The sequence below is a fragment of the Temnothorax curvispinosus genome, unplaced genomic scaffold (genome assembly GCF_003070985.1).
Source record: "Temnothorax curvispinosus isolate PA1 unplaced genomic scaffold, ASM307098v1 QBEX01014781.1, whole genome shotgun sequence".
NCBI lineage: Eukaryota > Metazoa > Arthropoda > Insecta > Hymenoptera > Formicidae > Temnothorax > Temnothorax curvispinosus.
In genome coordinates, this window is record NW_020224561.1 from 844,695 (window position 1) to 857,271 (window position 12,577).

A 12,577-nucleotide genomic window follows, 5' to 3' on the forward strand; every position below is an offset into this window, starting at 1 on the left:
GCTCATGCATGGATTATTTTTTTGGCCAAATTTTAATTTTTTATAAATGTTCACAAATCACACACAATGGCTGGCTATCATATGTGCCACAAATCTAATTCGTCTACAAAAGAGGTGTAATCTAGCGGGATAATTTAAATTTGGCAAGAACGTCTTCGCCGAGTGATTATTCTCCTTCTTTTTCCTCCCCTCCTTTCTTTACCGCCATAGTATTCCAACCTGATATCTTTTGCATTCGGTCTGGCGAGATAAATTACGAAGATAAATCAAAACGGCACCTCTGCCTTCCCCCCTCCGCCCCGCGCTGGTATATAGACGGATAATTCCCATTAAAGAAGAAAGGCGAGCGAATACCGCGCTAACTTCCGCCTTCATCCACTTATCCTTTGAAGCACGGAAGGACTATTCTTCACAATTACATCCTGATCGATCCCACCCCAGGATGTTGATTCTCCCAAGGCTCACGTTTATGACCGCCGCGCGACGTCCTGGGAATAATGCTCGCCGATACAGGGAGGGAAAACGACAGGCACGAAAGAAATTAGAAGGAGGAATCTGGAAATCTCGGGATAAGACGAGAGACGACAATCGCGGCGAACTATAAGACGGATTACACGGGCGATACCCTTTAATCGAAAGAAAGGTCAATTACGCCCGCGGATATTCGCAGAAAAAGCGGAAAAGTGTCAAACTGTCATTAATCTTCAGTTGATAAAAAAAATTAGAGGCAAATATTAGAGAGAACGCGTTCTCTTTCAGTTTCATACAATACATAATCTGTTTTTTATTACTTCTTGAAAACGGCGGAAGAAATCGTAGATATTAAATTATTATTCACTTATTATCATAGATATTAATTTAACGTTGTTCAAATGTTTCGTCCCGTGTGAGAAGCCGAGAGATATTTTGCGAAGAAAATTAATCTGTGAGGCATCCAAACGATTAAGGGTTCGGTGCTTAAGTTTCGCCAGTTTACATAAATTCGCTTGTGACGCAAACGCAGCCGCATTTGAGACATAAACTTAGGGACACTTCGTAATGATGCAACCAACACGATACAACCCGGCGATATTACATCCAGTTAGAGTAATCTGACCACGAACGTCGGTGTCTCGTTATCGAGGGTCATCGAGACTGAGTCTATCGGTTCTACCTGGATAATTACGTGGTCCAAGTTGTCCGAAGTTCTGGCCGAAGATTCATCGTTCTGCCAAGATGTCTTGGCGGTACAACAACCGGCCCGTCTTGGTAGTTTGAGAGATTCGTATAGTTTCAGACAGCATCTAACTATATCAATAGTGAAATTTCGAATTTTGTGTTTGCCACAGTAAATCCAAACGTCTAAAAACTATAGAAGATGATGAATAGATAATGAGAAATTTTTACAGATCGATTTTCTGTCGAATTGGATTGAATTTCTATGAAATTAAAAAAATATGAAGATAAATGCTAAAGTGAGCATATATTTCTCCTTTATCATGATAAACGCGATTGCTATTTAATTGAGCAAAATGCACGATGGTAAAAAAGTCTTCGACTTTAAAATTTCAAAGTTTTAAAATCTTCGCGTAAAGTCCCATTACGAAGTTATTCAAATCTGAATATCGTTCTCATATTTTAATCTAATTTTATAGAGGTTTTATTTTTTCTTTTCTTTCTCACACATAATTCCAAGATATCTCAAGTATTATTTAAATCCTAAAAATATTTTGGGATTTTCATTATTATAAACCTTAGAGTTTTTATTATTTTAAACTTTGTAGAGTCTAAAATTAAACAAGAGGTAAATTTTTAAAATACACGGTTGTATTAAATTGTATAAGCAACGTTTTATCCTCTCTCGAAAATATTTCGCACAACATGTATGCGCTTTCAATTTTCTCGACAGAACAGTCTTACTTTATCGGACTTCGAGCGTTCGCGAGACTTTTTTACGATATTGAATCGATTGTCCGATTAACATTCCAACTGTTCGCACCGGACACCAATTTCCGTGCACCTACATTCCTCACAGGGACTCGAGAGCTCCGTGATAATTCTGCCGACGCGATACATTCGCCCGTATATATTGCAACCGGCCAGCTTCAGTAAACTGCCCACGGACATTGGTATCTCGTTGTCGAGGACCTTTGAGGACGTCTCGACAGTTTCCGTCTCCTCGGTTAACCTTTCCGTACTCGTCGATGAAGCGACGAGTGTCTCCTGATCCTCTCGTACACCGCTGACGGAGGAAACACTCGGTGTCTTTGTGGTAGTCTCGGTCAGCTTGTTGCTGGAACTGGCGTTCGAGGAAAATAGCAGCTTAAGAACACTGTCCAGAGAAAAGATGGTGACATCTTCGTCGTCCTCGGTGGTCTTTCCATCTTCACTTGGAAAATTATCCGATTCCGTGCGATTGTCGTATTTCGTAGTACGATTGTTCTCTTCGCCGGTGAAGTTTCTATCGAAATCGCCGGTCTCGGATACGTTTCCCTTCGCGAACTTCTGTTCCGTGGTATTGCCCCGTTGGAAATCGTACTTCGAACTGTCGGTCGTGCGATTTAACTCGGTCAACGCCGCTCCGTCGTAATCGAAGATGTCCGCCTCGGGATTTTCGGAGGGTTTGCGATCCAGGACCTGATTCTTGGAATCGTACGTTAACGAGACGGTATCCGTCGAAGACGCTTCGTGGTTCACTCCGTACTTCATTTTCGTCAAGAAAGAGGAGTCGATCGTTTCCTCTCCGTAATCGAAGGGCGGTTGCATAAGCGGCACTCGCTCCATGAAGTCAAAGTTCGGCGAGTGTTGTAATTGATTGCCCATTATGCCTGGAGCCGAGGCCTTCGAGGCCGTCATGGACGTCGTCGGCCTGGGCATCGTGATGCCGCGTTCAACCAGATACGGGATCATGTCTTCGATCAGGGAAGGTAAGTCGGGGGCTGGCTCGGTCTTGATGACGTCGCGAAACGGATCCGGAGATACTGTGGGTTGTCGTTGAGAAGGTGCCGTGGCGTCGGCGCGGTCGAGCACCACCGTTGGCGATTCGTCGGCGTCGACTATAAGATAAGCGGATAAGACGTATTATAGAAAAATAAAAATGTGTCTTGTGAGTTTGTATAACATTTCTGATAGAATTTTATTATACGACGATATGAAATATACCACAAACAATTTTTCCGCAACACTTCTCCTCGGAATTAATTCTGCGACAACCAATTTTCAATGGCGGACACTTCTCCGAGGAGCAGACGACGTCCCCATAATAACACATGCAGATTATGCAAAAAGCGGTACGTGGCAAGATCGCACCGTGACGGTATTCCATATCTTCAAAATGGCACTTACTCGATAAATCTAGTTCGACAAAACAAGCCGCAATTAATGATGTATATTATAGTTCTACTGCGGTTTAATTTATCAGATTTTTCACAGATTAGCAATTAATTAAGGATGCATACCGTTATTCTTTCGATGTGGATTTGTAATTTGTGGAACTACAGTAACTCCAGTACCAATCTCAAGATTTAAGTCTGTGGAGCGGTAAGGAACATCGAAGTATGGCGGCTCTCTGGGTACAAAACCACCTACGAATAAAGATCTATTACTTATTATTTATAAAAAAATATTGTGAGCGACAGTATTTTTGTCAAAATTAATTAATCCTATTAAAATAACAAAACAATGGTAGCATCTCATTTTTTATCCAACTACACAATACAAAGTATTTTAAAAAAATTCACGTCTTTAAAGAAAAATAAAGATATGCGAAAAAGAAAACTGTTTTTTAATATATTGCTTTTAATATATATATTTAGCTCGGCTGTATAGCATCTTTTATTTGTACATTTTTACGTCTAGACTATTCATTTGACTTCTTATAGAGAATCATAAAATACCTTCGGTCTCTACGGGTGGGTTAAATCGGTTCTCCTGGGTTGCAATATCATAAAAGCCGGAAGCATCGGTCGGTCGTAGTTCAGGGGGCACTACAACTGAACCAGGAGGATATCCAGTCTCAGATGAGGGTACATCCTTGCCTTTCACCAACGCATCTGCCGCCACAAAGGGTATTATCCTACAATAGCAAAATATATTTTCCATTGATACATTTAGCTACAAAACAACCTGTAGTTTTAATTAAATTTTTAAATTACTTTTATACGTTATATGTACTTATATATATATAAAAAGAAATTAAAAGAAAAATGTTTCAAGAATTTAGATAATAGAATTCAAAGAATTTAATTAGAATTTTAAGAAATAAAATTAGTTCTTTAGAGGATTGTCTATCATACTTTTCAAATTATAATTGTTCAAAAAAGTGTATCTTAATAAATTTTATGAAAAGACTACAGCACACAAAAAAGTGCTGTACATTTTCTACCGTTAAAAATGTAACCGACGTAAATCGGTATCAATCAGTTGTTTTCGACAAACGATTTCAATTTAATTCACGGCAGTATTTCTCGGCCAACAAAACTCGCAAAAAAGCGGTTCCGTTATAAGCGTGAAAAATTGATTGCACTTCGTGTCGGCTAATAAAAAGAAATAAAACGCGCTATATCGATTACATCGACTGCGTTACGTTGCACCTGCCGATATTTTCAATGCATTCTAAAAATATTGCAATTATGAAATTTGTCTAAAAAAAAAAAAAAAACATCTATATACCCTTCGTACTTCCAATCAGCGGAGGTTGTCCGGTGTCAAATCACGGGACGGAATAGGAGATGATGATGGATCGAGATATGATAATAGTCACCTAACGTTCGGCAGCGACGGCGGCAGAAGTCGTTCGTTGTAGTCGTACTCATAATCCTCGCCTTTTTCTCGATGAGTGATGTTCAGGATGGCCTCAATGTCGGGCGGAATGGACCTAATTGGATTTATCGTGACACCTTGTATATGGCCCACTGAGACATTCGTCTTGACTGTCACGTTCATCACCAGGATGTCGTCGGGCATGAGTATCATCGACGATGGACTGGTGACGGGTCTCTTGCCGATGATCTCCGTCCTCTATGTCATATGTGTTTAATCATAATACACTTACTTGTTCTTTTTTACGGTAAGTTTACAGCAAACATATTGTATATTTAAAAAATAGGTATGTATGAATACAAGCAAAGAAAGTAAATAATCAAATTTGCAACCAAACTCATAAATCTAGGTTTTGTTTTCAAGTTTCGTTATCAGATTGTTTGAAAAAATAAAAAAATTTAAATCTAATTTTAAGAGATTACAAAATTAATCTAGAAATAATGTTTACTTTAGTTTAAATCTACTTCCGCAAAGTGAGTTAAATTTATTGAAATTTGTATTATTTTTTAGTGTTAAGAGAAAAATCTCTCATTATTATCTATTATCTTCATAATCCTATTTCTTTATTATCGAAAGGACATTTTATAAAAAAAAGATTCTCTCAAGATAATCTCGTAATTTAAAAATTTTTTATGCAAGTAAATATAATTAGAAATATTCAATGCAGCAATAATTTTTAACATAAGACTACCAATCACTAAATAAATCACTAATAAATAATTAAAATGTACAAAAATTTGTGATTGTTTCTTACTTGCGACTTTTACGAAACTATCTCACTGGTATCGTATGAAAATTCAAATTATTATTCTTCCTTTTGTCGTTACCTTAATGAGTGTAGAGTTCTCGGACAATTTCTCGTCAGGAATAAGCGTTTTCCGGGCATTCGTGGAAATTGCGAAAGGATGCATCGTAGCTTTGTTTTTCTCAATTATATCCGCTTTCTCTCCCACCGTCGTCCCTCTCTCCGTAGCCTCGTCTTCGTTCCGCTTCTCGTTTTCGCCCGCGTTTTTGTTTTCATCCCCGCCGGCACCCTCGTTTTCATCGTTTCCATTATCGAGCGCTAATTCAGGAAGCATCGTCGTCCATTCCGACAACGAGATCGTCGAGCCATCCGTACTAGACGGCTCCTCCGTCGTCATGATCGTGGAGTCCGTGAACGTGTTTGTTAAGCACATAATGCAGGAACCAATGCCAGAATCAGCATCTTTGGTGGACGCCAGGGTCGATTCGAATGAGGTTGTCGATTCAGTGTTACTCGATAACTGGCGAACGAAAACAAAATAATTGTTAACGTCGAATTGATTTATGATCGGGTTTATGCTTTCGTGAACCGAAGAAAACAGTAGAGCGCATTAAAGCGATAAAAAAAATTGCACTCCGATAAATTGCACTGTTTTTATTGAGACTAATAGCAGAAAGATATCATCTGATTCAATGTTTGTTTCGTTTATTTTCTTATCTGTTGTTGTTAAAATTATTTGAAAGATATTTGTATTACATATACGTTACAATATTAATAACTCCGTTCAAATTATATTTTTACATCTGAGTTAGCAACGTATGTATCTATTAATTTGCTAAATGGATAATTACGCAAGGATTAAAAGACTGGGAAGGCTTTCGTTATGCGAATTATCATACATATTATTATCACCTCATTCGTTGAAGTTCCGGCAGTCGTCACTTCCAAGGTCGATTTATAGTCCACCGTCCCTATCAAGATTTCATTGTCCATGATGTCGGTCTCCATGGTCGAGGGCCAAGCGGTCGAGTAGGTGACGACAGATGAGTCCTCCTCGAGATCGATCGTGCTGGTGCTAATCCGTTCCTCGACCACTCTGTGACCTCGTCCTTCGACGGGCGGATTCGTAGATTGATCAATCGCGGGCTGAACAATTAATGACAGGCTCTCGTACCGTAAATCGATTAGGATCTCCTCACAGAGGGATCTCTCTCTCTTTCTCTTTTTTTTTTATTAAACTCTATGCGCGCTTCAAAGCCTACTCGTAATTCGATCAACCGAGTCAATTTAATGATTTCACTTAATCGTTTGCGTTTAATCGGGCGACTCGAGCTCAATTGAATACTTAATTTTTTCCGATATTGGAGCACTATGTGGACATTGGTAATGCAAAGTGAACGCGTTATAGATCATTTAACTAAAAAATTCTAGAAGCACGGGTGTTGGACATAAATCTATACAAGAATGCTATAAATAATGTCTAATAATACATAATTTTAATCAATATGAAATATGCTGAAAGTGAATAAAAAGAAGTAAAACTTTTTTAATTTTTTAGAGATAAAAAAATTAAAGATTCTTAATTTTTAATAAATTAAAACAGATACACATAAGTTTTTATGTATAATGTAAGAAATATAAATTTTTATAAGCAATTGATACAAATCTTCAGCAAATTTGTGCCAGAAAAATTATGGGAAAAATAAGCTTCCTTTAATTCTGCGATAGAAACTATCGAGTCCAGCTCTTAAAGTTATCTCTTTAGTATTGGCGCGCGATTGATGCGCTCGTTCAAGAATCCAAGTTTGTGACGAACCCTCGGAATCCGCCGCACAGTTGTTTCCATTGTCTGAGTAGATTCCCGTGTATCTCGCGAGAATCGAATTCTCCATAAGTGGTATTCTGTACTAACGACCCGCTACCCATTAATAATAACGCAACACATCCATAATAGATACGTCGTCGCCCGATCGGAAACTCGTATCGCGCTACGTGAACCAATAAGGTATGCTTCATTCCAAATTCCTGAACTAAGTCGAATGTCTAACGTGTTTATAATCAATGTTTCGGGTAGATTTCATTGATTAAATTCCGCCGACTACATAAATCACCTCCCCTTAACTTCGATCCCATGAGCATGTTCCTACTATTTGGTAACTTTGGGATTTAGCTTATTTAGAACAGTTAGAACTATTTAACAGAATTCGCCAAAAAGGCGACGCGATAATTTGCGTTTCTACAAGGAAAGCGTAAAAGAAGAAAAAGAAGAAGAAGAAGAGAAAACGTACGAAAAAGTTGGTCTCCTTGCGGAACTTAGCGTAGTCCTTGCTGACGAAGGCGTAAGATGCGTAGTTTTGGGTGGCCTTTACTTCGATGCTGCCGCCTTGAACGTTTAATCTCTCAGTTTCTTAATAACACTCAAGAAAGAATATTTGTATGTATACATATGTATGTGTGTGAATAATAATTAAACTCACGAATAAGCCTAAGAGTGTTATTTTTTTAGGACAAACTCAACCCGGCTTGTGTTTCCCTTATCGAGCGAGACGTAGGTATGTCCGTATTAAAAAAGCACGATTGACGCGTGTTAATTATAACGGACAGAATTAAAAGTAAAAATCGTAGATGTCCAATTTGTACCGACATAAATATCCCTGTACATCTGTACATCTGTGCTATTGTGCTATCATGAAGAATTTTAATTACGAACGAGCTTGCATAATACGCTACACAGCATGGCTTATTAAGTTTTGATTCCCTTTTCGTGCTAAATTTAAATGATACATACATATCTCATCTTCAATTCTATTCCCTTTTCATTATTAAAGTATGAAAAATATAGAAGTTAAATATTAAAGAGGATTAATCCGGCAAATACTGTATAAATAGATATTTTATATTGATTAAATTAATGACTATAAGAATACAGAAGCAAATGTGTGTGAACGATTTGTGCAACCCAAAAATGAAATGTTGATTCCCAAAATAGTATAAAATGAAATCGCGTCATGCTACGATTTTTTAATAACATATATTTTTTTAAAACAAGAAGCAAAAATATCAGCGGCATTTGTCAGTGGATAAAACGCGCTTTTAAGTCGATGTTTGCAGGTCATTGGCCGATTTTCGTTCGGTAGATGCATATTTCTATCTGCCACGATATTAATATCGATGGCTATCGCGCTCGCAGAGCTGCCATATTGACTGTATCGAATAAACGCTCTCGCGCGGAAATTAAATCCCCTTTTAATTCGCAGATGTTTCTCGCTTCCAAGAATCGGCGTGTTTAATTCGCTTACGCGCGCGCGCGCGCGCACACGCACACAAACAAAACCGGGTAAAATATTTTATTTTCCTTTTGCGAGATCGTGTGGATGCTGAATGAAATATTCCCAAGCCCGAAAACGAGACGCTGTTTTGACGGTGGCATTCGTTATTCTCTCGCATCGGCATGCATCAAATAAATATTTTCGCTTTCGGTAAAATATTTTTTTCACCGAGCCTTAACCAAACGAGACTCAATTCAGCGTCGGTTGCGATCGGCTTCCATTACCATAGTCACATATGCAACATGAAACTAATATTTCGAAAATACACGTATGAAAAAAAGGATTTAATTTTTTATTAAACAAAGACGATTGCTTCTACATATACAGTGGATTAAAAAAGTACTTGCACAGTTTTCTTCCAATAACTTTATTTTAAGGAATAATACATAATTACTATGTGTAATAAATTATTTATAGATGCAATTCGTAATTATGTATTATTCCTTTGAATAAAATTATTGTAAGAAAACTGGTGTGCAAATACTTTGTTGATCCACTGTAACTAATATACAAGAGAATACGCAACCAGCAAAAAGTTCTCTGAAATTCTCTGAAGAAGGCTTAACAATCGAGGCAGCTAAAAAATTAAACTCGCAAAAGTTAAAAAAATTTGCGTAATAGAAATACACAAATCAGGGAAATGGTGGCCATTCAAAAATATATTTATAGAGATGCACATGCATCGGGAAATTATTTTCATTCTAATCAAATGATTTTTTAACTATAACGATTGTTTGCGTTTTTTTTTCATTTTTTTATTTCATTGTTTATTTTCTGTGAAAACACTATCTATTATCAGAATTACAAAAAGCGTTAATAGTCTCGTATTTCGATATTTTTGCAGTATCACGTTTTTCCCCCTGATATTTAATAATGGTCTGAAAATGAAAGGCAATATTTCCGACCAAGGAATTTCACGATTAATTCAGCGGAAAACACAATCCGGGCGTGAGCTCTGCCCGTAGGGTAGCGTGTGAGCGTGGGACAATCCCCGAATGCGCGAATTTGCGTGAAACTCACTGCAGTTGTAGGTGGACGGGCAGCATTGTCCTTCTCGCACGATCGGGCTGCAGCCTTGAAGAGGTGGGGCGCACGCAAGTGGAACGCACCGTATGGCGCCCATCGCGCAGAAACAATTGTCGCATGAGGCCTTCCACTCGATGTCGCGAACCATCTCGCCCTCGACGTAAACGCGCTCGCCCACGCGACATCCTGGAGACGATCATATGTGCCGTGAGAGTCGTGAGAACGTGAGCACGTTTCTTCCGTCGCGCTGCTCGCGCAGAGACTACCGCGAACATCCGGATGTTCGAGGCCCGAATATCCGGATGTTCCGTCCAGTACTATCCAGATTTCTGGAACTTCGATAGCGCGGAAAAGAAAGAAGAAATACGGCATAGGGATGTATATCACTGAAATTTAACTGGATCCATTTAAATCTCAAATAAAAATGTAATAATCCGTAAATTACTATAATCGTAAGATTATAGTAACTTCGATCTTAGTCTCCATTTTGAGTCTCAAAGGACTTCGTAGAAATATAACGGATCGCACGTTCCTATACCTTCGCTGAAGGTTTTATCTTGTTTGAACGGAGCTATACGCTCTGGAGCATAACTTCGCATAACGTCGCTCTTTTGATGGCGTCGCCGTGTTAGCCCGTAATAGGACCTCCGAGGATGTTTGTCTGTCCGGGAGAATTAACGAGCCGCCGTGGTTCGAATCGTTATTTACCGACTTCATGGTCAGTCATCGCGACGCGGACGGCAAGGCCGCAACGTCGCCCACCCGTCGCGACGGGGAGGGAGGTGGTTTTCGGTGGTGCCCCGTTTAAAATTAAGCCATCCCCGAATGTCCCGGCAGCCAGTGACAGCCGTGGCGTCGTCGTAGCGAACCCGAAGCTTAAGCCCGGCTTAAATTTAAGCGGCCGTGCGGTGAAACCGGGCGTTAAATGAACGGCAACCTCGGCTATCCGAAACGCCGGCCTCGCAGTTTCCCTCCGGAGCAAAGTGTCGCGGGAGGTACCTCCTGACTCTTCTTTATCGCGTTACACGTTCCTCTATAGTTGTCGGATCCCATAACGAGAGAATCCAGAGACTATTCCTTCGGTGCTCATTCTTCGGGGATATCATCCTTCGGGAATATCGGCCACTTCTCGTGTACTGAGGTCACGCGTTTTTCCCGGAAGCGAAGCAAATATCGATAGAATTGAGAGAAAAGATCGAGAGCTTCGATGCTGAGTTAACTATTTTATAAACGATTTAAAATTAGAATAAATAACGAAAATGTAATCCAGTTTGTTTAAGTTGGATTTGAAAATAATTTAAAAAAGTATCTTCAGAATCTTAATTATTATATATATATACTTTATATACTTTTATATATATATTCTATATATACTTTAAATTAAATGTATTAGGAAATAAAGATGTTAAGTTTGTTTAGAATTTCCTAATCGAGGACCCTGATTAAGATACATACAAAAATATTTTTAAAATGTTTAGCAATTCGTGCACTTGCTTCAAAATATTTATACATACGTTACTTCGAATAGTACATCATTACGGTATTTTCTTGCAACTTACAGCTTAAACCGCCGGGCGATGAGACCCAGCATTAAATGAACCTCGTCGGCTATCTGGAGGTAGAATCCTTGTGGAGCAAGTGTCGTGGGGTGATATAACGTCAGCAGTAACTCTTCGTTATTAAGTTACACATTTCATCACAACTTTCGAGAGCGTGCTTCGGCGGAGAGCTTTAGTCGCGCGGCGGTAAATTTCGGAATAATCCCTAATAGACCTGATTTTCTTCAAGTTTTCTATTTCCACGGGCGAACTTTAATACGTTACTCGCTCATATACGATGCCAATGTATGTAAAACAATCTCCGTTTTGCTCGCTGTATCACATTTATCATGTTACGCTATCTCTATTAGCGTTCAATTTGTATATAAAGAGCTTTCTTCGCTCTTACGCAGAAGTTCCTGAATACTCCTGATTCAATATAGGAATTGGAAGACATCTACTTATATATCCTTCGCATGGATTTTAATTAATCATTAAAAGTAAAAATAATATTTTACTGAAATTTTTATATCTCTTATGTTTCATTGGAGTTTCATTAGATTTAATCAAAAATTGCGGGCTAAATATACCTTCGCGTAACAGCACGAAGCTTTCGATTGCGCTATCGAGTTTCCGGGAAATTTCTCGACTGGCGGCGTCCGCTTCCTCGAATTCAGTTAAGTGGACTAACTCGTAAATGACAACAATTTGAACTCACCGTTCCCCGATACCGGCGCCATTGTGGACGGATGGTGGTCTTGAAAAGAAATAAGGAGGGCCATTGGTAAGGTACTTTAAGTAACTCCACGACGTCGCCGTGATAAAAGTACACTCACGGGTGCAGTTATAGGCGACCGGGCAGCAGGAATGGGGCGCGTACAGCGGGGTGCATCCCGGTAGAGGCAGCAGGCACTTGGGTCGTACGCATCTCCTCGAGCCGGATATGCAGTAGCAGTATTCGCATCGGCGCGAGCCCATCATCGCCGACCCCGAGCCATATCGAATCCCGTCGTGCAGACATCCTAATATATTTAAAATTAATTTTGAATTCATTACCCATTTCACTAATTAAAGAAACGAAAGTTTTGACGCAAAAATTTAAAGCGTTGTTACACGCTTCGAAAGAAACGAAAAAAATA

The 12,577-nt window shown here is 39.1% G+C and overlaps 1 protein-coding gene across 1 annotated transcript in view; it reads right to left on the reverse strand.

Moving 5' to 3' along the window:
* Positions 1-1,803: 1,803 nt before the first annotated feature.
* LOC112464965 overlaps positions 1,804-12,577 on the reverse strand; it is a 40,248-nt gene continuing 29,474 nt past the window's right edge. Inside the window, exons 4-14 of the mRNA XM_025032279.1 lie at positions 12,275-12,460; positions 12,157-12,195; positions 9,895-10,086; positions 7,834-7,928; positions 6,458-6,691; positions 5,628-6,065; positions 4,742-4,998; positions 3,876-4,054; positions 3,438-3,563; positions 3,142-3,333; positions 1,804-3,035 (exon numbers count right to left, since the gene is read on the reverse strand). Coding sequence (XP_024888047.1) covers positions 1,957-3,035; positions 3,142-3,333; positions 3,438-3,563; positions 3,876-4,054; positions 4,742-4,998; positions 5,628-6,065; positions 6,458-6,691; positions 7,834-7,928; positions 9,895-10,086; positions 12,157-12,195; positions 12,275-12,460 — 3,017 coding nt within the window. The 3' untranslated portion in view covers positions 1,804-1,956. The remainder of the gene's footprint in view (positions 3,036-3,141; positions 3,334-3,437; positions 3,564-3,875; positions 4,055-4,741; positions 4,999-5,627; positions 6,066-6,457; positions 6,692-7,833; positions 7,929-9,894; positions 10,087-12,156; positions 12,196-12,274; positions 12,461-12,577) is intronic.